Raw genomic sequence first — 27,957 nt, forward strand, 5'->3', positions numbered from 1 at the left:
AAATCCATAGTTAAACAAATTCCTCTAAACTGCCTCGACAGCTCGTAAATAGAATGTAGAGCTGACATAGTGACGTATTGATGGAAAAACCAAATGGGAAAACCCAGTAACTAATAAGACAAGATAGATTTCTCCGTAAGAAACAAAATATGATAATTTTTTTACTTTTTTCACAAGAGAATTTTCGCCTTTTTGAGTAAGTGGGATAACGTAAGTAATAGTTCTAATCTCTAACGAAATATATAAAACAATAAACACAACTATAAGGCTACTTTTTCGTATGATACAAAAATGTCATGCCGTCTGACTTAACAGGTTACTAATAAAAAGCCTTGAAATTAGGCGGAAACAATTATAGACCAGAGTTAACGAATTGGAGTTACTGTAAAACATAAACATTGAATTTGTGTTTTTTTATTTTCATTTCTGCGATTAAAATGAAACCAAATAAGCGATAGACGAGCATTATGGGAAACGAAAGATCCGATGTAAAAAAAAATATGCAAAGTAAGCATTTGAAGTGTTGGGATATGTTGATAAAAATCTTTGCTTGTGTCATCGAAGTATTTCAATTTCACACTCTTATCATTACCGCTGCATGGGAAACCCTTTGGGGAAAACCAAGAGGTCACGAAGTTCGAAACAACTATGTATATATACCACTCTCTAATAAGTTATTTTCTGTATATTCGTCGAGATTTTGCCGTGGTCAGAGAGTATAGTAGAATGGGTAACTTTTCGGGTTTAACAGTTATTCAGTTATGCTGCCTTCTTTTGGCTTGCTACACTTGCTCAGCGGCTGGATTTAGTTTAGGAAACGAATATTTCCGTTTATTGGGGAACAATTTTGTGAGTAGTATTTCTTATTGTTAGTTTCTTATTTAGTATATCTTAATTGTTTTTTATATTAATTACAAGAAAAACGAAGAATCCTCCAAGAATGAGGTCGCGAATTTGGAGTTGAAAGTGGATCGACTAGAGGCTAAAGTTGAACAACAAGAATCGCAAATCGCTAGCCTGATTAGTAAAGAAACGGAGATGGAGAAACAACGGAATTTAGAAAAGGCAAAGATTGAGGGAATGCCCAAGTCGTGTGAAGATTTATGGAAAATAGGACACACCCTGAACGGAATTTCCGCTGTTAAGGGAAATAAGAGCATCGAAATTGTATACTGTGATTTCACTAAACAGCCCAACGAAGACGGTATAGAGCGTACATAATTTTAATCTTATTACATAAGTAATTAATAATTTGTTTTATTATTGGCACTAATTGTTATATAATCAGGTTTTCAGAAATGGATCGGATACGCCGACATTAAATCAGCGCCCGTCCATTTCTACGTCCAAAGAAATCATTCATTCACATCGACAAAAACTCCGATTTCTTATCATTTGGCGCGAATAAACGAAGGAAACGCCATGAATTTGTCATCGGGGAAATTCACGGCACCGCGACCTGGAACTTATTTCTTCTCGTTCACGGGACTGGCGAGCTATCCATCTAGTGAGGGAACGAATTATGTAGATGTGACTTTTAAATTTAATGGCGACGCCGTCGGAAAGGCTTGGGTTCACGAGGCAGACGTCACATATTATGATGATAATCCGATGTCACTGCAATTGACATTAAACTTGAAACAAAATGACGAAATCTGGTTGGAAATTGGTTCCAAATCGGATCGTGCGATGCTGTTTGACGACAGGCGCCATTTCACCCATTTCACGGGTTTCCTGTTGGATGAGGAAATCGTCGCCTCCCTTTGAGTCATCCGGAATGCGAAAAATGAAAATCGACTGAGAACTGACACGGAAATTAATTTTTTTATTGGGTTTTATAACTTGGAGGAATGAAAGACTAATTTCATTCTCGTTCATTATGGGGTAGGAATTTCTTTGTAATATTTTTAATGTACGCATATTAGATGCACTAAATACATTTTCCTTATAATCAATATCAACGTTTTCAAATGCCATTTACAGATGAGTATTTTGTTGTCAGTCAACTGATAGCTGCGCACCACTTTCTGATCGGTGTCTTTAATCTTTATGTGATGTGGGAAACGTATAAATTATATGTATAAAATGTAACTGTAGTCAACATCTTTTATTTTTTATTGTTCTGAATCCTCTGATACAAAAGTAGCGAAATCGTAATTTTAAAAATTTGAAATTTTCCATTTCTCGTTTTTGATAGGACAATTGAGTTCCGAAACGATCGCTAGGTGGCGTGGTGCTGTTTTGTTGATTTTCTGTGGAACCAAATTGCAGTGTCGACTGCAAGAGTGAAGTTCATTGAACTCTCTCGGTTTTCTTTCGCCGTTGCCCTTGCGAACAGACTATCGTATAACCAAAATACTATAATTAAACTGCATTGGCCATCTAAACTGTTGATCTAATGTTGCAGGCTTTTAATGTATGACCCGGTACATTTCCGATGAGTCGTCATGATCCAATCGCAACGAGATCTGGGAATAAAAAGAGGTGGTTCGAGTGTCGTATTGCGTCGACTAGTACAACCTTCGAGTCGAACAAGAGAGTATATATATAATATGTAACGACTAAAGAGCTTGTAAACCAACTCCACTGACCAATTGTATTTTTGAATCACACAGACGGTGGAAAATAGAAATGTCTGCAACCGAAATAATGCAGACAGCAGTAATGAGCACCAGCTGACGTGCCACTTGATGATGACATTTGGCTCATCCCCCCACCAAACTTCTCCAATGTATCGGATGACCTCTTCCGCCCAGAGGCACCACACAGGTAAGCCATCACCAAATGACATTGCACTTTCCAGCAGGCCATGAATCGTGGGTAGCTGACATTCAACAATTTTGCTCAATAGATTTTCCGCATCACGACTCGTTCGTGGGATATACGAGTCGAGAAATGAGGGGGGGGGAGCATATAGGAGAAAAAAAGGGAAGAATGATTCCGTCCCGTATAATCGTGAGAGAGACCCCCACGCGAAGAGGGAAACACATTCTTCCTTCGTGCCGTGCACCGTTAATTTCGCCCGTCCTCGGGAGGTACGGTGAGAACTAACGGTGTCGGTCTATTCGTGCTGGGGTGGTTTTTGTTCGTTAAGGTTATTGCCGGTCGTTGGCCCAGTCACCTACAGTGTGTGTCTCTCTCTCTCTATGCGTGTGTGTGTGTAGTAGAAAGGGATAGGGAACAACAGCTGGAATCGAGGAGGAGGGGGGAGAAAATGCTTCTCGGTTGGCTGCGACCGGAGAAGAAGAAGAAGAAGAAACCATGGGCCGTATAGCATAGCAGCAGCTCCCTCTCGAGTCGACTTTGAGAGCCGGCTAGTCGAGTCACCTACTTTCTTCTTCAGTTGGTGGTTAAGAGCTACGGGAGAAAAAACCCCAGCAGGAGCTTCGGTCATTGAACTTTTTCTCCTCCCCTTCAGCCGGTTGTTCTTCTTCTTATATATACCTTTTCTTCGAGAACACTTTTGACTTCACTAGGCCACATTTTTCCCGTCTATTCTCGTCTATTCTATCTTCCCCCCTTCTTCTTCTTTTTGTGTGTGTGCCCTTCCAGCACCAGACTAGAAGAGGCTCCCTCACTTGGGGTCGGTCGGAGGGGCCGCCGCTATTGTTTGTATCCGTTCCCGTTTCTTCTTCTAATATTTTCAGTTTCACCGTTAGCAGCCATCCATCCATCCATCCCCCTCTTTCCTTCTAGAAAATAAAAAGCGAAGAGAATCAAGCCACCCTCTGCACACAACAAACAAAGACTCTTCTTCTTCTTCTTTTGAGAAAGAAAAACACTCGGATCATTCTCTCTCTCCCCCTTTCCTACCTGTTGGACGCTCCTCTTCTTTTCAACCAGCTATTTGACCTTTAAAAGAAAGGACGAATAGCTGTATACACCCTGTTCAACCCTGCCAACCCCCCCGAAGGAAAGGAGAGTGTAAAATACCTCAGCAGGAAGAATCCTGCATCCAGCTTCTTCTTTTTGATCAAATAACGTTTAGTTTGTATATAAATCGCATCACTTTTTGGCGGGGATGCGATCAAATTCCGATGGAGGTCACGTACGCAATCCCTTAACGCAATCGTGTCGTGAACGTGCAAGGACGAACGAATCTTACACAGATGGCGAAAGACTAGTTGTAAAACGGGAGGAGCCCAGCGTGTAGGGAAAATAGGTCGAGCTTGTCGTTCAATTATGGTCCCGGAAAAAGATTATTGCAACATCTACGCAATGTGTTTCACTGTCTCTCTTCCCCCACCGTGAGTGTAGAAGAAGAAGAAGAAGAAAAAAGTGGACTTGCCAAGTCGACTTGAGGCAGTCAGATAGGGCGGTCGCACTTACCTACTTCTGTTGTGTACAGAACCGCAGCCGAGTCAACGTCCTCTCTAAAAACATTTTTTATTTTCAGTTTTCATTCCAGTCGAGGGAGTCCCACGTGTTTTCCTTTTTTTTTTATTATTTCATTTCTTTCTTAGGCTAAATAGGCTATATGACTTGTGTAAATAAAAATCGGGCTCTCTGGTGTATGGCAATTAGCGGGGGCCCCATCATCGGAGCCCCCTAACAGCTTTTCCTGTACATTGTACGGATGAAAGGGGAGCTAGACGATGATGATGACCAACAAGAAGTGTCTCGAATTGCGCCCCCTCAGAGTTTCGAGTGATTCTATATCCTTTCAATTATTTAGAAAACAAAACAACTTTTGATTTGAATTTCGAGATGGCCCTTTTATTTGACTTGTCCCGTTGCTATTTCCAATAATCGATTGATGGATTCGACGACTAATACGGAGAAGGCGAAAGAAAGAAAGGACTAGAAAGAAAAAGGAAGAGAGTCTTATTAGCCTGGACGGGTTACACAAAAAAGAAATAGAAAGAAACGATCGGATCCGTCTTCTTCTTTTTTAACTGGGCCAGTGACCGAGAGTGGCCTGGCCCGCTAACCTTGGCATTGGTTGGTTGCAATGGCGGCGGCCGGGACTCTTTTTTCCGCCACCACCGTGTAACCGCTATTCTCTTTTATTTTTTTTTCTTTCCTACACATTCAGAGAGAGAGTCAATACTTTACATAGTCACCGCTGATTTTTTTTTTCTCTTTTTTTTTTAACGAATTCAATGAATTTGTGCGGATGTTCCATCCGCTTTTAAAAAATAATTTCAATCCGGCGTAATTAAAAATTTTTTTGAAAAATGTTGACAGAACGGCAACTTGTTTTTCTTGAATTTTTTAAAACCCAGGACAGATGTTTGTTTAAAATAATCATTTCAAAACATGATCGTAGAGAGTAGGTGGGAGAAATGCAGGTCGACTTTTTCCTTCTCCTTTTCATTGGCCGCTGGACAAGAAAACGGCCGAGCAGCTGCAGCGCCAGGTCCATCATTTGTTATTTTTCTACTTTACCCCTTTTTGAATAAAAACCGCTAAATCCAGATCGCTCGGGCACAGTAACGGAATAACCAAAATCCGCCGCTTATTGGCGACCGGTTTTTCTTAATTTTTTAAATAATTTTGTCCCCCTCAATTTGGGCACGTTGAACCGACGTAGTAGAAGAAAGAAAATTGAGGGGATTAACAAAATCTTTTCTGTTCAATGATGGATGAAACATATGTATCATGGCGACCCGTTAGACCGACGCAAACCCCCCCAAGTTGAACCTGCGTACAAGGAAACAAAAAACAGCAATTTGCATATTCCAATTATTTATTGGGTCAATTGCGTTGCAAACGGGGAATCACTTTGACTTGTGTCGGGGGACAGGTGAAACGAGGTCTCTCTCTTTTTTAACTTGTCACAGGATTTGACGTGTGAGTAATGGAGTATATATTTCTTTATATTGTTATATACCAGTTTGAAGAAAAATTTTTGATTTCATCATCTCTCCGTGATGAAGGAAACAAAAGAATAGACCCCGACAACCCTTTTTCCTTGGGTTGCTCCATAGCCTCAAGGTGAAACGAATACCTTTTGATTATTAAGTTCTCCCGTAATATTCAAATGAAGCTCCTCCTCTATCGCCACCACCACTAGGAGAATCTTTTTTTTCTTTTTTCTCTCCATCGAATGTTAACAAGGAAAGTCTCGACCTCTATTTCTTTACGTTTCGGTTTTTTCTCCGACTACCTCCAAGTCATCAAGATGTGTGTGAGTGTGGGTTACTCCCGTTCGTTGGCACACATCTTTCTTTCTTTCTCTCCCCTCTTATTTACCTCTTTTTTTTTCTTTCTTTCTTTCTCCAACCGGCATATGCGCCAACGGTCGTCTTTGAAAAGCAACAGTCGGCTCCCGCGGCCGCCATTTCTTTTTCTTTTTTTTTTTTTTACCTAAAATAAAAATGTTCACACATATAACGGAGTGCGTAATGAACAACCGCAGCCAAATGCTTTTTGTTTTTTTGTTCGTTTCGATTTTGATTGGCCTGCCGACCTCAATGTTTTTGTTTTCTTAGCGGACAATTTTTTTGTTTTTTTAAAAACATTTGTGTCGTGTTTGCTGTTTCGTTTGACGTCACTGGAAATGATTTTGATTTTCAAATTCCCCGGTTTTTCTTAAATTGTTTTTTTTTTTCTCTCTCTCCGTTTGCGCAATTCTTTTTTTCCCCGGACGACCTCTCCGGGGCACAAGTTTGACCGACATTTGAATAAAACTCGTTTTTCTTTCAATCTACATTTGAGTTGTTTTTCACAAAACACTGATGAAAGATCTTGTGATTGATTATATACGACTGATTCTTTTTCGTTCGTTCGTTTTATTTGGCGGGGTGTAGCCTCTATCCTCACTGTCACGCTCTGTTTCTTTCTGTTTTATTCCCGGGAAAAAATCATGATGATGCTACACAACTCAACATATATAAAAACACTCTCTTTTCAAATAATAAGCAGCTGAAACACAACTCGGCAATTTTCTTTATGTCTTCCTTTCGGACGTGTGTACAACTGGCACGTGTGTGTCGATTATTTATGGCCATCAACAAGAAATGCTCCCGGAAAAAGTTAAAAAATTTCTGGACTAGGACGCCGTATATACACGTTGACAGCTCTATATAATAAAACATTGACAATCACCTGTTGTTTTTTAAAAATAAAATAAAAGCTTCAGGCGATAATATGCTACTACCCCGTTCCTTTTATAAAGCTCGCAAAAAATATTATTATTATATCTTTTTATTGTTTTGTCGATCGAATTTTCCTTATCAATTGACAGCAATCCTCGTGATTATCGAGAGAGTTCAACGTCGTGATATGCGCAAGTCTCGATTCTTTTTTAATGGCTCGCCGTTCGCCCTCTATAAGCTCTGCACGAAGGCGAACGCAGTTAAGAAGAAAAGGCCGTCTGACGGGAGTTGTGCTGCTGAAGAAGAAAGAAAAAAATGAAAAGGAGAACTTTCGGTACTTTTGCCCGAATGGTCTTTCTCCCCCTCCTCCTCCTACTAGTCAGGTAAATGCCGGTCGTTGTCCCAGTTACCCAGACTAGTATAGTAGTTGATTCTCCCGCCGGTTCTTCTTCTTCTTGTATTTTTTTTTTTTTTTTTTTGTAGGTACATTTCGTGTGTACCGCCGAAGTCAGCACTTGCTGATTGTGCGTCTAAATATAAGTAGACAAAAAGTACTATACTATCCATTCATGTTGGCCACGCCTACTTGAGCGTTTATTAAAGATTCTCCCGCTCGAGTATTTTTTTTTCTTTCTTTCTCCGCCGATGTGCACCATATCCTTCCGTCTTGCCTACGGGACAATTAAATAATGGCCGACGATATTTTTATTTGTTATTATTACAAGGAAGGTGCTGCGCATCGTAATGGGCAGGTGGGTGTCGAGGAAAGCCAGCAACTCCTTTCTATCTTTATCCATTTGAAAAAAAAATTGACGAGAAAAACAAAAGAAGAAGAAGAAGAAAAAATGAAACCATTTCTCTGGGCCAGAAACCAAATCGTTTGTGCTTTGGAACACAAGGAAAATCAGCGCCCGTTATGTGCGCGTTCGCCCTGTTTTTTTTTTCTTGTGCTCTGCACATGGAACACATAGACAAGACGGTGGTCGCGTCATTAGCGGTTCTTCTCGCTGATGATAATTCCCTATAGGTGCACACACACACACATAGCTGGAAACAAAACAAAACAAAATAAAGAAGTGGGACAATAACCGGCCATCACCTTGTGGCCGTTTGAGTCTGTTTCGTTTTTCTTCTTCTAGTCAAAAAATCCGTTTGTTTCTCTCTATGTGAGAAAAAATTGGCAGTCGGCCAGAAAAAGGACGGCCCTCCTGCACATGCACACACGTCCTTTCACCTTTTTTTCCCGACTCTTCCGGGATGTCGTCGGAGCGGTTCGAGAACGAGAGTTTCATCATCATCGTCTATTGGGTTGAGGGGGAGATGAAAAAGAACTTTCAGCTCGACCAATAACGGTTTTTCCAACCTACGACGCGCATTTGAATCATCTCGTTTCTTCTTATCATCAACCCAAAAGAGATTTGGGACCTGTTTTTTTGGTCTCAAGTCAAATATTATTTGGCAGCAGCAGCAGCAGCAGCAGCAGATCTTCCAGTTGTTGCTGTTTGTCTCTGCCGCATTCTTCCAGCGAAGTTTCTGGATTTTATTTTATTTTTTCCTTCGTCTTCTAACGTGCAAAGGTATATACGGCCGAATCGCTAGCCGAAAAAAAAAGTAGGACAATAACCGCGGATGGCCCCGAATCAACGAAAGTATTTCATGTCGCCTTCGTTCGGTCGCTCGGTCGCCGTGTAACAGTTCTTCTTCTTCTCTTGCAGCTAACCATTTTGTGTCTGTACTATACCAAGTCCGTTTGTTTGTTGTTGTTTTTTGGTTTTCTTTCTCCCGCGGTTCGTTTAGACACTACGAAAGAGAGTTAGTGTACGGTACAGGACGATAATGGGCGGAAAATATAGAACACGCTCGGCAATAAAAACCGAATTTGTCCTGGATGTTATTTTCTCTATTTAAAACAAAAAAAATCTTTTGTGCCGGTGTACCGGGACGGAATGTTCGATCAGACTCTCCCGATGACCGTACGTGACTCTAGCCCAAAGTCGGTGATTTGAACGCCAGTCTTGGCCGTTAACCTTTGGACACACGGACAAGGAAATGAAAAGGGAAAAAGCACAACACAACTTGGGACACACTTCTCTCTATTACTTGCACTGCGCTCCATAGGAGATGGGAATAGATTTTTATATTTCGCCTTATCTTATTGCACAGGAGAAAAGATTCTCTTTTTAAAAAAAGGATGGGGGGGTTTGTTGAGAGGTCGTGCGCCACCCATCTTCATTTCAATCTTTTATTTAAAAAAAACTGCCCGGCCCACAAGGATCTATCAGTAGCCGGTCCCTTGGAATATTTTTTATTTGTTCCTTCCTTTCGGCCATGACCTTTTGAACTGAAATTGTTCAAGACATCTTGTGACCGCTGGGGGTTTTCTCTCACTCTCATCTTTTTTATATTAAGAAAAAAATAAAATGTCATATTGAGGGTCTCCATAGAACATTTGGTGTGCAGCCCCTCGGAAGGCCGGTAAGGGTCCCCGACTATTCGAAGGGGGGACCGACCTTGGTTGACCCTAGAATAAGGAAGAACTTTTTTTTAACATTATAGTAGGATAGAAAAAAAGGGAAATGTATCTACATTTTATTTTTTTGTTTTTAAAAAGGGAGAACTCTATTGGGGTTCATTGGCCTGATTGAAGGTAACCATATAGGCTCACGTACGCACACACAAACCGACAGGTAAAAAACAAAATTTGTACAAGGACTTAGTATTTAAAAAATTGTCTATGTAAATTCTGCAGGAGGAAAAACGAGAACACGCAGTGACAAAGTTTGTCCGTACATTTGCTTTGAACGCGCGTATGTGTACGTCACGTCGCCCATTTTTTTTTCTTTTCACGTCAGAGGATTTCTTCACTTTTTTTGGGAAAAATCCAATGAGATTCCATCGGAAGTGCTCCACTTCCGTCCACCAACTTTCTCTCACACACGAGGCGGCCTCTCTACAAGTTGGCCCATCGGTTGTTTTTATCAACTTCACCAGGTAAAAAAGAAAAAAAGAAAGAAGCCCGGACTCTCTTACGTCGTTCCTTCCCACCACAGCGCACCTGTGTGTGTGTGTGTGGGTCTATATGCCGTAACCAAAAACCCGATCGGTCAATGAACTCTTGCAGGTATATCCTTCTACTTCTTCCCCCCACCACCACCACCATCGAATAACACGAAATCCTTTTTTCTTTCCCCCCTACACAACCCAGAAGTTAAATGTTTTGTGCACCCCCCTGAATTTGTGATTGTTGTTTTCGATTTTTATTTTTATTTTTCCCGGGTTTTTTAGTTCTATAAAAATGGACAAATGTCATCGCTCCCCAATCGTGACTTGCACTTCAAATCATGTCCGTCTATTAACTTTTTTTGTGACAAAACGATTCTCGAAATGATTCAATTTTTCTCATCCGATGAATTCCGGTGAATTCTTACGCGCTGGATGCGAATCAATGTTATATATATTATTGTAGGGAAAAAATATCAAAGAGAGAGAGTCGAGCTCCATTACGGAATTGTAACGGTTATACTCCGTGAAACACGGCACGGATTCGATCAACATTTTTCGTTCGGTTTATTTTTTTTTCTCCCTCGAGTGAGAGAAGAAGAAGAAAAAAAAGCAACTCGCACACTACAAGAAGAAGAAGAAGCCGGTTCTTGTTGTGTGTGTGTGTGTATCGTCCTCGGGTCGGTGGTTGGGCCCACCTCCTGTTTTTTCTTTTACTCCTCCCTCCTGGCCCAGCAAACGGAAAACCAAAATTCTCCTCAGCTGCGATGGGCGGCTAAGGGCGGCTAAGGGTCTGAGGATAGAGCCAAGTTGCCGTCACTAGTTCCACGACCGCCAATCGAGATAGACGCACACAAGTTGATACGTGTCTCCCTTTTTTTAAACATTTTTTAAAAAGAAAAAGAAAAAAACAACTTTTGACAAATTCATCAAAAGTCATTGACTCTCTCTCTCTCTCTCGCACGCATACCCAAACAATTTTTGTTTTTCGGCTTGGCGCAGACAGTGATATTTTTAAATTCTTTCAAAAGGAAACAAGAAAAACTTCCGTGTTGTGTTGTTGTTATATTTTTTCTTCTTGGATTTTCCAATCCACCCCGGATTTTCTTGGATTTTTTCTTTCTTGGAAATTATTCCGGAAGGAATTTATTTTTCACCCTCACTTCCTGGACGTAACTCATTTTCGACTTCAAAAAGGACAGCGCAAAAGTGCCTCCCGCAGCAGTTCATCGTTTCCATGACGACGGTCGATCATCGCAGGTAAAAATTTAAACCAAAAATTCCAAAATTGACTCGACGAATTTGTTTATTGCGCAATTGGCGAACTGACCGATTTCCCCCCTCGGACCATATACTTTCTCCCGTTTATTCGTTCATCTCCTCCTGCAAAATTGTCCGGAAACTCTAAACATTTTCTCCACTTTCTTTCTTTCTTTCTTTCTTCGACTTGGGGAGTGAAAAGAAACCGAAACAAAATAAAAATTCCAATCAATTTTTATTTTTATTTTGGCCGCGTGTCAAGAAGAACAGTGGCCGTGTCTTTTCCATTTTAGGACGACGACCGAGCGCGCATACGCACACACACACACTCACGTCACATAGACAAGCGCAAGACCAAAACAAGGAAGTTCGTCTCAGCCAAAAGGTGTGTGTGTGATAGCGCTGGGCGAAAGGTGAACGACCAACCTTGGGCTTTTCTCTTCTTCTTCTTCTTCTTTCTAGCCGGCGATGTCATGAACGCAGCACATTGGCCTTTCTATCTTCTTCTTTTTTACCTTTTCCATCTTCTTCTTCCCCCCCGAAAACATTTTTGCGTCTTCGGCCGTTTAGGAACATAAAAAGGAAAAAAAAGGTGAGGGGGGCTGGATCTTCCAAGGTCACATCCGCACCGAAATGGATGAGAAAGAGAAGTCGAAAGATGGAAAAATAAAAAAGTTGACGGATCTCTCTCCCCCCTCATTTCTTTTTACGGATGAACTTTAGCGCATCACAAAGGTGATTGCACCTCCGTTTTGTTGTGTGTGTGCGCAGCGCGGAGGTCACGGTCCCTTCCGCGTTTTTCCTTCTTTTCCCTTTTTCTTTCTTTTTCTTTCAGGTGAAAGAAAGAAAAACAACAAGACAATTTCCGTATCCTGTTTTGATTTGGCCGATCGGTTATTTTTCTGTTTGGCGGTTGAACTTTTTCTTGTGCGGTGTGTTGTGTGTGTGACATGTAGCGGAAAAAAGGGGTTCTCCATTTTTATTTCACGTTATTTAATAACAGGAAACCGAGACGAAATATAAAATTATTGCCCAGGGGTGGGTGGGTGATGTTAATCAGCGATCCCGTTATTAGAAGCTAGGGAAAGATTCCGTTGTCTCCTGTGTGTCTGTGTGTAGGGGACGTGATCCCGTTAGGTGAATTGATAATCGACTCCCTCCCCCTCTCTCTGTCGAAAAAGGAAAAGTGCCGGTGTGACGAGAAGAATCAAAAATGATCAAAGAGAGGGGGGAGACTTGGAAAGAAAACGGGACATTTGATGATGAGCTGGAAACAAGTAACTGTACATGTCCAGCAGCTGGTCGACAATAGTCAAAGATCCGTGACCTTTTCTCTCTCCCATCTTCTTCTTCAACGGTGATGGTCAATCAGCAGCAGCAGCAGCAGCTGCTGCTGAGCATTTGATACTTTCACTCCAATTCTTTCATTTCGATTTGACCTCAAAAAATAGAAAAAATCAATCATTTATAAAAGATGCGTTTAACCTCCACCAGGGCCTCGCCATGGTTGTAACAGCGACTGGGTGTGTTATCCACTCACCTAACGGATCTTTTTTCTAGACTTGTTTTTCATTTTCTTCGAAAAAGAAGAAGTGGATAGGGTGGAGCGACCATCTAACGGTTCTTTACACTCTCTCACATCTCGCTTCTTATCAAGCCCTTATAGCTGTATTTTCCACCTGGAAGGTGGGGGGAGAAGGTTTAGTGGTGGAGGGGGGAGACAGGTGAAGGTTCTTTCTATCATTTTTCTATTCTTCTTCTTCTTTCCCCCCTCAAACGAAAAAATGACAAGTTGAAAAATCTTCACCGGATGGTCTACCACTAGACGCCTCTGGCGTTTCCACAATAACGGGATCCTTACCGTTCGTGTTACGTGTGTCTCTCCTATTTACCTTTCCTTTTCCGTGAATCTTCCAAACCGAAAAAAAAAAATTTTGTTTAAAATCCATTTCAAGAGAAATTGTGTTTTTGTTTCTCTAATTTGAAAATGATATCCGCGTCATAAAGGAAAGTGCGTCAGATATGTAAGCCAAGCCAATGTGGAATTGTGGAGCACATCACAAGTCCGTGATAGCGTTTATTGGCTAACACACCAGTGGCTAATAATAATAGGAGAGAGACAAAAAACAAAAAACCAAATTACAGCGTGCACGAGCTTTGGGAAATAGTTTGCGGCTGCTGCGGCTTTTGTTTTTCTTCGGAGAGTTCATTGACCGCGCTGAGTGTGTATAGTGTCCCTTTCGGGGGCCTCTCTCTGTTATGAACAGGTAGGAACTGTAGAACCGGTTTCGATTCCTCAAGAGTGGTAAAGTTTTTTTTCTTCTTCCCCCCTTCACCAACACCATTCCCACCCCTCCTAGAAGATTCCAGGTGTGTTATTCAGGTGGTGAAGCGTATACGACATAATAGTCGACCACGTTTATCCCGAGGCATTGGCCGTAGTGACACACTCCCCCGGGCTTTTTTTTTCTCGTTTCGTTCATTTTCGGAGAACTTCACGTAATTCTTTTTGTTTTTTGTGTGTGTTCACGCGCCAGCGAACGTGAACACTTTTTTTTTGTTTCTCGATCGCAATATTTTTATTTTTTGGTTAATTGCGTGTTTATCAAATAAATAAAAAACAGTGCGCTCGAGAGAAAAATAGATGGAAAGAAAGCAGCCGCGGGAGTCCCGCGTCTGTGGGAAATGGTCCGCGCGCCAAAAACAAAAAAAAAAGGAAAAAATAATTTTTCTGATCTAATAAAAGAAGAAGAAGAAGGTCCAGCGGTCATTGACACACAATTTTTTCTCTTTTGTTTTTTTCGGGATTTTGCCAGGCCCCGCAAGAGTGTTTGGCGAAATGTAGTCACTCACGCTGATCACGCTCATCGATTCACGATGAGAAACAAAAAAGGAGGGGAAGGGTTCGATTTAAATGGGAGACATAGCGGATGTCGACGAGAGAGAGTCCCGTTACACACCTGAACCGTGGGGTTGCGTGAAAATAGGATCCTTCTTTTTCTCTCATCTCATCCGGTCAAAGTTTTTTGTTTCTTTTTTTCTTTTCCCGATAGCGGCGAAAGATGAAGTGACGTTTGTCCTTGGACTCTTTTCATTCGCGTCGCTTATTCTTTTGTGTTTCGGACTATCCGTCCCAGTCCATCCAACACTTCCCTTCTAAAACTTTGAATTCTTTTTAAAAATAGCCGTTGGAATCGAGTCCAGTTTTATGTGTTGGGTTTATTTATAACGTGCGATCGAGAGGGCAAGTTTCCTGTCATCACGACGACAGATCGTGTTTGAGCGATTGCCTTGCGGGAACATAACGGGCATCAACTTCTCGTGTCATCGCCGTTGCGATATTCCGTTTCGATGAATCGCGAAAATGATACACAAGTCGACTGCACGGGAGCAGGAGAAAAAGGTTGAAAGTGCGCGCACGAATTTGTTCTTCACGGCAGGTGTGTGTGCGTGTAATAGTCTTGGGGGAGGAGCTTCATTTAAGCTCCACCTACTTTACCTTTCGCCCTACATGCCGGAAACCCGTTCACGTTTTATTTCGGCACCTTCACATGTCCTTAAAAACCAAAAAAGAATAGGATGATCACGAAAGGGTTAAAAAAATCAAATCTTATCCGATAATTTAAATATATTTAAAACAAAAAAAAATCTTTCTCTTTTATTTCATGACAATATTTTTATTTCTTTTCTTTTTTGTATGATACAGGAGGAATTGACCAACTACAACTGACTGACTGACTAAACAAAACAAAACGAAATTAAAATCCCCGACACAGACGAGACTTAATTTTCTCTCTCTCTCCTTCTAATTTGAATTTGAAGACATACACGAATCTAAAAAGACGCAAAGGTAAACAAATTATTCACGTTTTCTCATTCAAAAAAAGAGTCAATGTACCCCGGAGAATGGTGATTTTTACTTCTGACGCAATAGTAGCATTTTCTGAGAGAGATGGCGCTTATTACCGTTGGTTGTTGGTGTAGTGTAGAGAGAGTTCTATAGGGGGGCGTTGACTTTTTTGATTTGCCCGTCTAGAGTTGCACCACAATTCAAGGCCGTCGTTGAGGCCAGTCGTCGACACATCTCGTAGCCTTAGTTATTATTCCATGTTTGATTTGCCTGTTTTAGTTTGGAATGCTCTTCCTTGTTGGTACGGTCGAAATTCATGTCTGCTCCGTTATCTTTTACAGAATTTGCGCCCTGAGCTGACGGTGTCGAGTGATCATGAACAATTCTTAAACATGCCCAATCAAGTGAGTTTATTTCATTTGGCTATTGGTACCGTTGTCAGTTATATTTCATTGTAAATTTTTTTGTATTGATTCAATCAGGGAACGAAAATGGAAGAAGGTGGTTGGGATTTAGCCGAGTTGGCCGAGGAGGATTTCGAGCAGTTGGCCGTTTACATTGTGCCGGACGCCGTTGTGGAGCCCGGCAGCGGTACGGAAAGAGTCAACCGAGCCGAGACGTCGTTGCCAAGAAATTTGACACTGAAGCCGAGCCAGGCCTTGTCAGACGTGCTGGGCGTCTGGAGCAGCGATTACATTCCACGAGGGACCCGATTCGGACCTTTGGTCGGTGACATTTACGCCAAGGATCACGTTCCCAAACACGCCAATCGCAAATACTTTTGGAGGGTGAGTTTTGTGTCCATTTTTAAGAATCATTTGTTGTAAGGACGACATTTAATCGGAAAATTTATTGATTTAGGTGTACAACAATAGCGAAGTTTTTTATTACATCGACGGCTACGACACGGCCAAGGCCAACTGGATGCGCTACGTCAATCCGGCCTATTCGTCCGAGTCGCAGAACCTGATCGCCTGCCAGTACAAGATGAACATTTACTTTTACACGACCAAACCGATCCTGCCCAATCAGGAGCTACTCGTCTGGTACTGCAAGGAGTTTGCCGAGAGACTCAACTACCCCGTCACCGGCGACTTGATGCTCCAGAGGATCCGCCAGCAAGTCCAGCAGAACGACGAGGACGGAACGGACACGGAGTCGACGGCCGAGATCAAGAAACCCAATGAAACGGGACCGTCGAGTCCGGCAGCGCCCGGTTCCGGTTCCAGGGCGGAAGAGAATAAAGTCAAGCACAAGAAACTCCAACATCCGGCGGATACAACTGGATCGGCCAACAAAGAGGCCAAACAATCGCCCAAGGAAGCCACGCTGGCCGTTGACACGACAACAACGGCCACGGCCACAACAACGACGACAACAACCCGGCGCGATCACGGCGATAATCATCCGCACCACCAGCACCAGATGACACCCACCGCCGAAGGTTCCGTTCGCTCGGATGAAGGTTACCATAGCAACGGTTACCACGACGACGCTCTGACTCCGCCGGAAGATTCCAGCGACTCTGACAACGACAATTACGTCCTGGATTTCAGCCGGAAGCCTTCGTCGTCTTCGTCGTCTTCCACTTCGTCGACAACGGGTCCGGCTGCCGGCCAGCCCAGTTCGACCAGTCGTCTGAGTCCGTTGGCGGAAGAGCCTCCGGCGTCGACCCAGCAGGGATCGCCGCAGTCGGACAGCCGGAGCACCAACGAGTACCGCAAAGTCAAAATCAAAATGCCCAAGGCCTACCACTACCGGCACAGCAGCATCAGCGAGGAGCGCGATCAAGTGGTTGTTGCTCCTCCTCCGCGCTCCCAGCACCACCACCGACTGGCCCCGTCACCTCCGCAACAGCATTCGCCTCCGGTGACCCAGTCGGTGGTCAAATCGGCGCCTTTGGTGGCCCAACTCTCACCGGTCGCCCCTCTGCCGCTCAGCCCTCGATTCCGGCGTAGTCATCCGCAGCCACCGCAGTCTTATTCGCCGGAACCGATGGATTACGACGAGCACCATCATCGCCATCCCAACCGGGAGCAACTGGAGCACCGGATCAACTACGAGCGATCGCGATCCCGCTCGCCCGCCGGACGGGAAGTCGTTCCTCCTCCTCCGCCTCCTCCGCCGCCAGTCAACTCGTTGCTGAGCAACGGAAGCATCTTGGAGAGCATCCTGCTGAGGCGCCAGGGCAACAACAGCGCCACTGTTGCGGCCGCTGTGGCCGCTGCGGCCAAAAAGGAAAGCGGAGCGGAGCTGTTGCGCCAGGAGTACTACGACGAGGTTTATCACCGGGAGCGATTCAAGGAGGCCGTCCAAGTCATCGTGGCCAACGACTCTCACCCCAAACCGGATTCGTCTGCCGGATCTTTGCCGCCTCCGCCCAATGCGACTCTTCCACTGCCACCACCTCCTCCGTCTTCTTCTTCCTCTTCCGGCCATCATCGATCGTCTCCTTCGTCCTCCCACCTGCTCCTGGCGCCGTCGACGACGGTGCCCGTGGCCATTTCGACGGTCGTTTATCCGCCGTACAAGAAACTCCATCGCTACAACATTCCGACCGGATCGGACGTGCGCGATCTCCTCAGCAGCAAGGATCCCAATCATCTCAGCCCGGATTCCAGCTGCTCGACGACAGCCATCAATAAATCCATCCGCAACGAGTCCAACACTTCGCCGTCGACCGGCGGCGGTGGGCAACAGCACCACCACATCCACCACCTCAGTGGTCATCATCCGTCTCACGGATCGCATCCGTTCAACAGCCGGAGTCCGCAACCGTCGCAGTCGCATCAGTTCCACAGCACCAGCAGCAACGGATCCAACAGCCGATCGGCTCCATCTCCTCATCATCCGCATAATGAATCCGGCGGAAGCTCCGCCGGAAGTTTACTGTACAACGTCAACAACGTTGCCCAGATGTTCTCCTCGGCCCATTTCAACATGTACGCTTACGGCGGAGCCGGATCGAGTGCATCCGCCGGCGGAGGCAGTGGCAGCACTTCCACCGTCCCTCACCCCCTGGCTTCGGCTTCTTCTTCCTCATCCGCCGCTCACATCCATCCGCATTTACCGATGCCGCACAGTCCAGCGGCTTCGGCCGCTTCTTCATCCGGCGGTAACGGAGGAGATCGTTGCCGGGACCATCGTGACCCGTCCGAATCTTCCATCCGATCCAGCGCTTCATCTCTCAGTCCCAACTACAGCCAGGCCCTGCACTGCCACACCTCGCCCGGAAGCGGATCGCTGTCTCCCATCGGATCGGGCAGTCCGTCACCCAACGGAAGCCAAGGGCGCGGCTACCGCTCGTTGCCGTACCCGTTGAAGAAGAAGGACGGCAAAATGCACTACGAGTGCAACATTTGCTACAAGACGTTCGGCCAGCTGTCCAACCTGAAAGTTCACTTGCGGACGCATTCCGGCGAGCGCCCCTTCAAGTGCAACGTCTGCACCAAGAGTTTCACCCAGCTGGCCCACCTCCAGAAGCACCACCTGGTCCACACTGGGGAGAAGCCGCACCAGTGCGACATTTGCAAGAAGAGGTTCAGCAGCACGTCCAATCTCAAGACCCACTTGCGGCTGCATTCCGGCCAGAAGCCCTACGCCTGCGATTTGTGTCCGGCCAAATTCACCCAGTTCGTCCACTTGAAGTTGCACAAGCGATTGCACACCAACGAGCGGCCCTACACTTGCGGCGGATGCCAGAAGAAGTACATCAGCGCCAGCGGATTGCGGACCCACTGGAAGACGACCAATTGCAAGCCCAGCAGTTTGGAGGAAGAAATGGCCCTTGAACGGTCGCCCACCGACTCGGCCGGCTACGATTGTAACGGCTCGGATGTGGAAGGTAATTGACAATTGGAATTTTACCTTTCTCCTTTCGAATGATTTGATTAACGTTTTTAATTTAATTTTTGCAGAAGGAATGGAGGACAAGGATGAGGAAATGAGTTTGGACGGAATGAGCTGTGATAGCGACTCTTTGGCCATTCAGCAACACCATCACCACCAAGGCCAGCACGAGCACCACCACGAGCTGGGCGTCAATTCGACAACGGGCCGACGGTCTCAATCACCCGACGAAGGGAATCTGCGCGGAAACGGGCGACAGCCATCGGGAAACTACGACGCCGATTCGTCTAGACCGAGCGTCATCGAAACGGCCAACAAAGCGCCACAAGTCATCGAATGCACATAAGACGGACGACGGACGACGCTGAGATTTGACTGGGAAATTCGGTCCTTTTTTGCTAGACGACCGTAATATTTATTTTATTTATTTTTTTGACGACGTGACGTGACGTAACGTAACGAAACTCAGACGGACCAATTATTGCGCACCGAGCCCCACCGGTTTTCAATCCTCCTCGATTTGACATTAAGAAATTTTTGGGACGTAATATCAACAACAGCAACGTTTTTAAAAAACACACACACGACGACTCTCAGTATCCAGTTTTATTATTATTTGAATTGACCACTTTCCATGTTATGTTTTTATTCTTTTTTTAATTTAAAAAATGACAATCAATTTGGCGGGCGTTTTGAACGCAGGAGGATGTAGTAAGACGGAATTTTGTTTTCTATTTATTTTGACGGGAATTGATGACTGACGATTGACGTAAACGCACAGACGACGTGACACATACAAATCCCGCGCTTTATTTTATTATTATTAAGTTATACCCTTTTTTGAAAAGAAACATCTCCAAATGTTTTTTCTCCTCAAGTTATTTATAATTCATTCCCGTTTTGTTTCTTTTCCTCCCATGTTGCTGCTGTGTTATTTGTTGTACATTTCTTCAGTGGTTATTATATAAGAATCTTTTTTGGAATCTCTCTCAGTAAAAAAAAAAGAAGAAAAACCAAACAAAAAAACAAACTTGAAAGGCACTTGATCTCAGGAAAATTTGACAAAAAAATAATAATTTGGACAATGTGACACAACAAAACGACAAAACAAAATAAGTGACTCGACTCCGATTCGTGATGTTATTTTTAAAAAAAGCGTGTGGATCGACCCGCGTGTGTGTGTGACGGACATTTATGATCCGCCCGACCGATGGACTAGAAACGACTGATTTGAGTTTGATGATCTGCTCCGCTCCTTTCAGAGTGCCTTTTTTTTCTCTTGTATCATTTATATACATAGATATATACATATTATATGCAAATCACCCAATCTCTAGCTCTCTCTCTTTTCTCATTTTTATGTTTATTTCATATTATAATATAATCAAGAATAATAATCCGACGATGAATGTGTCCTTTCTAATTTAAAAAAAAATTGTTTTCTCTCCGTTTCACTCTCAATCGTTGGTCTTCCCCATCATCTGATTGGTGACTATTTTGTTGAATTTTCTGATTAGTTGTTGCGTCTGATTTCTCCTTGTCCCCCCTCTCCAATGGCAATAATATTCACGACAATTATTAATTAAAAAATGACTGAAAGAAATCGAGATCTGTGCTACTATTTGTGTCCCGATGTTGACATTGTCGACGCAATTATTTGAGATGTAAAAATAATTCATCCCCCCCCCAACCTTTCTACCCCAATTTATTGGAGTCTATTTACAGTCTACACTTGTCAAAGTATACCCCCCCTCCCCTAATTTATTCTCCCGGCTAAATTTGAAACGAAAAACAAAACAAAAAAATGATTAGACAAAAAAAATTCAATTCGTTCATCGAAGACGTTTGCATTCAAAAGAAAGAAATACACCATGTGTTTGAAAAAATGAAATATGTTTGATTTTATTTCTTTTTAGTTTTAATAGTTAATGTATACCTAGTAAACGCAACGCAGTTAGTGTATTTGATTCGGCAGCACCGCTTCCCAGAATCTCAGGTGTGTAACATAAGGCAAGTTGGCAATGGATGTTGAATGATGGCTTCCTCTATAAGAATAGTTTCTAAGTTATTTATTTGGTCATGGACATCATCTGTAAATTTCAAATAGTAGTACTGTTGCTCTCCCCCAAATATGCGGAAAGATATAAGGAAATCTGATTTCTGTATAGATTTATCAAGGGGTAATACACCTTATTTTGTTTATACTTGTACTTGTGCGCCAAAATCAACGAGAACTATTCAAATAAATAGTTGATACTATGACTACTAGATGGCGATACTTACGTTGCAGACGACGGGGAAATTCTCTTTGTTTACCCGTAATCTGAGACAGTAGGCTCTGAGAGTCTGAGCCATGAAACTGAAGACTTCTGATCTCTGAAGTCCCTGAACTGTAAAGACCCTGTTGAATATGTGATGTCGATTTTTCAGATCTGTTGTTGAATTAGAATCTGTCCCAAATTATCTATAGCTAATCAGCCAAATGCCCAAATCATAAATTCATTCAATTGGCCTTCCTCAGCAATCTTCTTGTCTTCTCTGTGTGTGAAAAAAGAGTAAGTTTCTAAACAGATTATTTATTACAGCTGAAATATTTGCTTTCGTGGTACACTCTACGATGAGAAATAATACTTTTCTACTAATTAGTTTGTTTTGTCCAGCTTGGACCAACAAGCAGTGCTGAATTACTTGTCATTTCTCATTCAAATAGACATGCTTTCAACTTTGGTTCAGGGAATATTAAACATGTGATAGAATAGTTAATAGTGTAGACTGACAAAAATGGTATGTATGTATCCGGGGTGGTATGGTATGGAAATGGTATGCGGGGATCCAAAGCTTCATTTTTTAATAGCTTATTTTTGTTGTTTTTTTTTCTACTATTTGTTGCTTATTGCTTCTGATCGTTTGTTGGCTACTCTCTCTCGATTTCTCGATTGCAGATTGTTTCACTTACGTTTGAATTTTAAATTTCTCTGTCTCAATAAAAGGAGTGCTACAATTCTATTTTTCACTTCAAGTGATCGAAGGGAATTAATAAATTTTGTAACGACCTGTGTCGTCAGTTTAGCTTTTGATCTAAAAATTGTAATCAATCGACAAATTAATTTTAACTTTAATGTGTCTGGATTTAGGTGCTACTCAGTATACTATACCGGTACTCTTATCGACAAAACGACGTACACACATCCGAAAGACGACGTCAGCCGATGGCCCCCACTTCGCCGCGAAACAGGCATGAACGTTCATGAACCAACCCCACGACATTTATTCCGCCAATAGAGACATCCGCCATCACTCAACGTTCGGTGAGTGCAAAGTTTATTTTGTCGGTTGAAATTGGCTTTTCGTTTAATTGTTTCGCTTGCCGAGCTTGTTGCCGAGCTTTAAGCCTTTAATTACCCCGTGATTAATCGATGCTTTCGTAGTCCAATAATTTTAATATGGTGCTCCTGACCGCTGAAGCACTGATCGGTCCCTTTAACGTCCCCCATAATGAAGATCCTTTTTTTTTTTTGCTAACTCTTCTCAAAATACTCGACCAGCCTAAAGTGAACGATTGCGATTGCGTGGTCTATCGAATTTTTCTAATTTTCTTGCGAACGCTACGGGCAAACGACAAAAGAAGAGGAGCTCGTTACGAGAAAAATTCATGACATGTTCCTCGTTCACCAAATCGAACGGAATCGGAGTTCCAGTTGTTTAAAATTGAGAACTTTAAGTGAACACATTTCAAGCCTTTGTCCGCCTTTGTCTTTTTGAATATTTTCATTGATGCAATAGTTTCATCGTGCTCACTGTACTAAAGATCTTAAATGGGCTTTACTTACTGGCGCTTAGTGTTTTACACAGCTGTTTCTTTCTTTCGCCGCTACATTATTTTCTGTTGAAGTTTTCTTCATCTCTTCTGAAATCAGAACTAAACAAAAAACCTCCATTTTTCTTAATTTTGGAGCAACAAACTGATGTATTTAGTATTTTTTAATTGTGGTATTCAAACTCTACATTTTTGTAGATAAAGACCTCATTTTCCCGTGCGTTAAGTTTGTCGACATTTGCATCTCCAAAAAGAAAAAAAAGGAATTCATTTGCGTTTCGAATGTCAGTCGATTATCATTTCGCGCATTTCGGATAATGACCACTTAATCTCAAAGAGAGGCGGCAATTTCCTCCTCCAACATGAAACAAGTGAAATGTGAAAAGGTGCCATTATTTCCATACAGGTAAACTGCCCCTGTCCGCTCTATAATTGCCACCCAAACTTGATCCCCCGGTTTCATACTGAGCGTAAACTGGAGGGAACCAGGACTTCGTTGATAACTCTGGGTACTCTCTTCAATCCAAAGGTTCCCAATGCTATTATTACCGTTCAAATAAAAAGAAAGCTTTAAAAAAGAATAAAAAGATTTCTCTGGAAACTCCGCTATTCCTGTGAAAGAGAAGAAATAAATTCCCGGTCGCGGTGCCGTGAATTTCCCCGATGTCAAATTCATGGCGTTTCCCTCGTTTACCAGCGCCACTTCGAACGGAATAGGAGTTCCAATTGTGTTGAAATGATTTTTTCTCTGGACGTAGAAATGGACGGGCGCTGATTTGATGTCGGCGTATCCGATCCATTTCTGTTTGTCTGTAAAGTGTAAACGAAAGAATTAGACAAACAATAACAAGCAAAATTAACACAAGTCGTACCATTTCCATTAGGATAAAAGTCACAGTAAACCGTTTCCATCTTCTTCGCTCCTTTTACAGAAAAGAATCCGTTGACTTTTTGTCCCATTCGCTCCAGATCCCAACAGGAGGTTGGCATTTTACCAATGTCGACTATTTCACTCGTTCGGGCTGTAGAAAGTAAATTTTTTTAATCCTCTCATATACAACAATTAAATAACTTCCCATTTATTATTTTACCATTTAATTTGGTCGTCAAATTCGAAACGTCGGACTTGATGTTGCTGAATTCCGTTCTCGCTGAGGCCAAATTTGTTGTTGTTGTTTCCAAATTATTAAAAATTGCTGGACCATACCATTCAATTACACTTAAACAATTTTATGTTAATTTAGGTATGAGTTTTACCATTTAGTTCTTTTCTTAGATTTTCCTCGACGGTTTTTAGTTCGTAACCCAATCGTTGCAAATTCACTAAACACAATCACGGACAACCAATTAATGTCATATAAATTATTTTTCAGTCGCTAAAAGAATTTCTTTATGGTAGCTAATTTTTTTAAAATGTAGTATAACAATGGTATTTAGCTTACCATTTAATTTTGTTGATAAGTCGTCGACGATTTTTCTCGTTTTCATAAATTCTTCTTTATTCTCTTCTTTTTCCAACTCCGTTTTGATTTTCGCCAGTTCCTGCTGGCTCCCTGTGTGTTATAAGGAACTAAATTATCATCTGCATTTTGCTTACATTGCATTCTTATAAATTTTTTAAAATAGCATTAGTATACCATTCAATTTTTTTGATAAATCAGTGACGACTTTCCTGAGATAGGCGTTCGTTTTTTCCGTTTCGGTTTTAGTTTTCCCCAACTCCTGTTTCGTCCCTGTGTGTAATCACAGCGAATCAAATTTTAAAATGGTTATAAAATCAAATCAACGACCAATTTTTTTTTTTCCATTTCTTAATTATTTTAAAATACCTTCTAATTTATTGGTCAAATCGATTTCCGTGTTAGTTAAATTTCGCTTGACATTACCCAGTTCGGTATTTGTTTTCGCCAAGTTCATTACAGTTGTTTTTAAGAGTTCTCTAGTGTCTGCAATGCAATTATTTATTAAGTAAATAATTTCGTTCATCAGAAAAATGGTTTAAAACCTCTGAGTTCATCCTTTAAATTGTTCCATTCGTCAGTGACGGTCAATCCCGCATGATCCATAAATTTGATTGGAGCCGACAGTTCAGCGGTCGTGTAACGGACACGAACGTTGCGATCCTGAAACAATTGAGAGTCGCGAAATTTGCTCAAATTGATTCTGCTCAGTTGCATGGGTTTGGGCACGAATTTCTCTCCATCCCATTGGACATGGTCTCTACTTTCCTGTAATAATTTCTCCATGTCTTCTTTTGAAATTTCGATCCGCCGTGAACTATCAGAATCTTTTGCCATTTTCCCTGAAATTGTTGAACTGATTCTATCAACGTCAGCCCAATTGTTTGAGTCGTAATTGTGCTGGATTCTTTCTTTATTCTCTAAATTTCTATTATGTTCATCCAAACTTTTCTTTGCGTTTTCACTCTTTTCGTTTTGTTGATCGCTATTGTGCGTGTTGCTATTTTCTACTCCGAATCTAGCGCCAATACTAACGCCGAACCCACCGCCACTTACTTCCGTGTCAAGTTTGTTTGTATTCGATTTGCCATTGCGAGTTTGATTGCGACTGGATTGCGCTCGATCCGTTGCTTGTGATCTTCTCATTTCCTTTTCATTTGTATCTTTCGATTGATTTTCGCGACGAGTTTGTTCCTCTCGTATTTTCTCCGCGTCTTTATTACTCGAAGTTGATTTTTCTGTTCCTTCCGACTGCCTCTCCGCTTTCTGAAACAGATCCGCCAGTTTCTTTTGAGTTTCCTTGTCCAGTTTCTTGATGATTTCATTTAAAGTTTTCGTCGTTTTGTCCGGCCGGTAATTGTCCTCATTCCAGAAAACCGAGTCCCACATTTTGTCGCTCTGATCTTTTATGGCCGCCCTGGAAACGGCCAGCAGCTCCGTTAAAATATTTAAAATTTGAGATTCCGTGTCCGGAGACCCGACCTCGGAGTCGTCAAATGTGTCCATTCGGATGTTGGTGGCCATTTCCGTCAACATTTTCTTTTCGTCGCTAGCCGTCAGAAAAATGTCCTTTTTGTCTCCAAATTTCTGTAAAAGAGAAGTGACCATTTGACCGGAAGTGACGCTGCCGATGCTGATGGTCGTCTGTTTGGTTTGCGACGTCTGCGATGACAAACTGTAGAGGAGTTTAAAGTGGTGGAATTGAGTGGGATCTGAACGCATTTCATTGGCCAGTTTGTCGCAGACTTTTCGGTCATCACAAAACAGATGAAACCAAAGGGTCTTGCTCTTGTCATAATTCGTCCACACTGGCGATAAAGAATAATCTGATGTGGGTATGTTGCTCTTGAGGATGACCTTCTCGAAGGGAATGACTCTCACTTTATCGGATTGTATTTCTTTCCCCACGATTTTTCTCAAATGTTTCACAACTTCATTTTGAACTTTGTCGTTCCACATTTCAATGCTAAATCTCATCTCTTGTTTATTCGTTACGTTGTTCAATCTACTTATGGCATTTTTATAGTCCAATAGAGCAATGGGAGAGTAAAAATATTTTTTCTGGCTGGTTGTCGTCGTTGCTTTGTGATTATTGGAGTGTTCATAAATTTCAACGAGAAAATTGCCAAACTCCATGGTTGTCGTATCCGGTGAAATTTCTAGTTTCGCCCAAGAGGAAGAAACGACAGGACTCGCTGTTTTGCAATTACAACAAACAGCAAATGCCAAAAAGATGGTGAGGATAGACCTCATCGGAATTTTGGCCATTTTAAATCACAACTTCTTTATAAAAAAAAAAAAAAAAAAAAAAATCATCAAAAAGTGAATAAAAACAAATATTTTTTTTTAGGGGGGGATAGAGATTTCTGTTTTTAATTGCAATTCATTTTAAACACAAATATTTCTTGAACCAATTTTAGAAAAATTTAATTACACGTAGTTGAAGAAGTCCTAACTTACCACAGATACTGATTGCTGATGAGATGTACGGAGAAGTTTTATTGACACCACTTTCTGAGAATATTTAAAACTGAATGTGAACACTGTAACTCTTCAAAATTTACTGCGTAATATTCATGCAGAAATATGAAGACAGGCTCATGCGCATGAAGTTGACGTCATCAAGTATAAACAGAGTTGAAATTTGATGTGTTTGTGGTTTGTGGGTCGAAGACGCAGAACACTTTGATCTTTTGATTAGAATTTTGATCCTTTTAAGCGATACACAGACTAAATAATTTGACGCATAACTGCGTGTTAACACAGAAATATCAAAAAAAGCCTCATACGAATTGGATTTTATACCAGAGTCTCGGCATTACATATGGAAATATGTTGGATTCGCGCGGCATAAAAACCATTCCCTATCAAGCCGAAGATAAAATACATAAAAAATAAATTTAATAAATTTAAATAAATAAAAAACAAAATAAAAACATAAATATCATTTGATATTACCAATGACTTAAATGTCAATTGGTATAAAGTGAGTTTTAAGCCCTAACCATTTGGTATTCATTTTTGTATTGGTTGTTGTAGACCCATTCCAATCTTCAGCAACGTCAACCTGCAGAAGGAAAGGCCAGTTTCTAGATCTGCCACTTTCGAAGGTCACGGAGATCAGATCTCAGATTATTACGTAAAACGTGTCTTGCTGGGAGGTTGGGTGAGAACGGGATGTGTTAAATAACCATTTGGTATTCATTTTGATATCGGTTTTTTAGACCCATCCCCAGCAACGTCAACCTGCAGAAGGAAAGGCCGTTGCAAGTCTTTCACTTTCGAAGGTCACGGAGATCATTAATACGTAAAAGGTGTCATGCAGTGGTGTAGAGGTTGGGTGAGAACAGTACGTGTAACATAAGCATTTGGTATTCATTTTGATATTGGTTGTTGTAGACCCATCCCCAGCAACGTCAACCTGCAGAAGGTCACGGAGATCATTAATACGTAAAACGTGTCATGCAGTGTGTGAAGAGTGCATGTCATGTAGAGGTTGGGTGAGAATGACACGTGTTTCATCATTATCAAGCAGGTACAATAGCCGCAAGGCTTAAGAGGTGGAGGGAGGAAAAAAATTGTATAAAAGGAGAGAGAAAAGGCGATTGAAATTAGTCGAGCGAGCATCTCCGACACGGCAACAACTGCGGCGCACTATCTGTCACCAACTGCCTTCTTCTT

The 27,957-nt window shown here is 42.1% G+C and overlaps 3 protein-coding genes and 1 long non-coding RNA gene across 8 annotated transcripts; 3 read left to right on the forward strand and 1 right to left on the reverse strand.

Annotated features, from left to right (window-relative positions):
- The first annotated feature begins 689 nt into the window (after positions 1–689).
- LOC124205958 lies at positions 690–1,955 on the forward strand. Its single transcript, XM_046603558.1, has 3 exons — positions 690–849; positions 919–1,204; positions 1,289–1,955. The coding sequence occupies exons 1-3, from the start codon at positions 727–729 to the stop codon at positions 1,765–1,767; spliced, it is 888 nt and encodes a 295-aa protein (XP_046459514.1). The 5' UTR covers positions 690–726; the 3' UTR covers positions 1,768–1,955.
- Positions 1,956–2,267: 312 nt separating this feature from the next.
- LOC124205959 (serine/arginine repetitive matrix protein 1-like) lies at positions 2,268–20,401 on the forward strand. Of its 4 annotated transcripts, XM_046603562.1 has the most exons (10): positions 2,268–2,344; positions 2,408–2,539; positions 2,616–2,769; positions 9,652–9,727; positions 9,790–10,031; positions 15,007–15,150; positions 15,492–15,554; positions 15,633–15,938; positions 16,012–18,994; positions 19,068–20,401. In XM_046603562.1, exons 7-10 carry the CDS (start codon positions 15,543–15,545, stop codon positions 19,343–19,345), a joined length of 3,579 nt encoding a protein of 1,192 aa, XP_046459518.1. In that variant the 5' UTR covers positions 2,268–2,344; positions 2,408–2,539; positions 2,616–2,769; positions 9,652–9,727; positions 9,790–10,031; positions 15,007–15,150; positions 15,492–15,542; the 3' UTR covers positions 19,346–20,401. The 4 variants fall into 4 exon arrangements, with proteins under 4 accessions (XP_046459518.1, XP_046459516.1, XP_046459515.1 ...); XM_046603560.1 differs by lacking the exons at positions 9,652–9,727; positions 9,790–10,031; XM_046603559.1 differs by lacking the exons at positions 2,268–2,344; positions 2,408–2,539; positions 2,616–2,769; positions 9,652–9,727; positions 9,790–10,031 and adding an exon at positions 10,815–11,300.
- A 918-nt stretch (positions 20,402–21,319) lies between these two features.
- LOC124205962 lies at positions 21,320–27,868 on the forward strand. The gene is made up of 3 exons (XR_006879522.1): positions 21,320–21,554; positions 22,134–22,307; positions 27,809–27,868. It is a non-coding gene; the product is annotated as an uncharacterized LOC124205962 (long non-coding RNA).
- On the reverse strand, positions 22,942–26,891 carry LOC124205960. 2 transcript variants are annotated; one of them, XM_046603563.1, is made up of 9 exons: positions 26,737–26,891; positions 24,822–26,559; positions 24,646–24,762; positions 24,454–24,549; positions 24,259–24,369; positions 24,074–24,139; positions 23,908–24,012; positions 23,689–23,838; positions 22,942–23,626 (listed from the first exon to the last, which is right to left on the reverse strand). In XM_046603563.1, exons 2-9 carry the CDS (start codon positions 26,542–26,544, stop codon positions 23,148–23,150), a joined length of 2,847 nt encoding a protein of 948 aa, XP_046459519.1. In that variant the 5' UTR covers positions 26,545–26,559; positions 26,737–26,891; the 3' UTR covers positions 22,942–23,147. The 2 variants fall into 2 exon arrangements, with proteins under 2 accessions (XP_046459519.1, XP_046459520.1); XM_046603564.1 differs by having other exon boundaries at positions 24,822–26,556; positions 26,737–26,844.
- Positions 27,869–27,957: the final 89 nt, after the last annotated feature.

The sequence above is a fragment of the Daphnia pulex genome, chromosome 10 (assembly GCF_021134715.1).
Source record: "Daphnia pulex isolate KAP4 chromosome 10, ASM2113471v1".
Lineage (NCBI taxonomy): Eukaryota > Metazoa > Arthropoda > Branchiopoda > Diplostraca > Daphniidae > Daphnia > Daphnia pulex.

What these genes read in the sequence shown, in the direction of transcription:
- LOC124205958 (XM_046603558.1), top strand. Translation starts at nt 727, where the DNA reads ATGGGTAACTTTTCGGGTTTAACAGTTATTCAGTTATGCTGCCTTCTT. An exon ending in GTTTATTGGGGAACAATTTT is followed by an intron (nt 850 to 918) that starts GTGAGTAGTATT and finishes ATTAATTACAAG; the next exon opens with AAAAACGAAGAATCCTCCAA. An exon ending in TAAACAGCCCAACGAAGACG is followed by an intron (nt 1,205 to 1,288) that starts GTATAGAGCGTA and finishes TTATATAATCAG; the next exon opens with GTTTTCAGAAATGGATCGGA.
- LOC124205959 (XM_046603562.1), top strand. An exon ending in ATCGCAAATACTTTTGGAGG is followed by an intron (nt 15,939 to 16,011) that starts GTGAGTTTTGTG and finishes TTATTGATTTAG; the next exon opens with GTGTACAACAATAGCGAAGT. An exon ending in TAACGGCTCGGATGTGGAAG is followed by an intron (nt 18,995 to 19,067) that starts GTAATTGACAAT and finishes TAATTTTTGCAG; the next exon opens with AAGGAATGGAGGACAAGGAT.
- LOC124205960 (XM_046603563.1), bottom strand. Translation starts at nt 26,544, where the DNA reads ATGGCCAAAATTCCGATGAGGTCTATCCTCACCATCTTTTTGGCATTT. An exon ending in TTTGACCAATAAATTAGAAG is followed by an intron (nt 24,550 to 24,645) that starts GTATTTTAAAAT and finishes GATTACACACAG; the next exon opens with GGACGAAACAGGAGTTGGGG. An exon ending in CTTATCAACAAAATTAAATG is followed by an intron (nt 24,140 to 24,258) that starts GTAAGCTAAATA and finishes GATTGTGTTTAG; the next exon opens with TGAATTTGCAACGATTGGGT.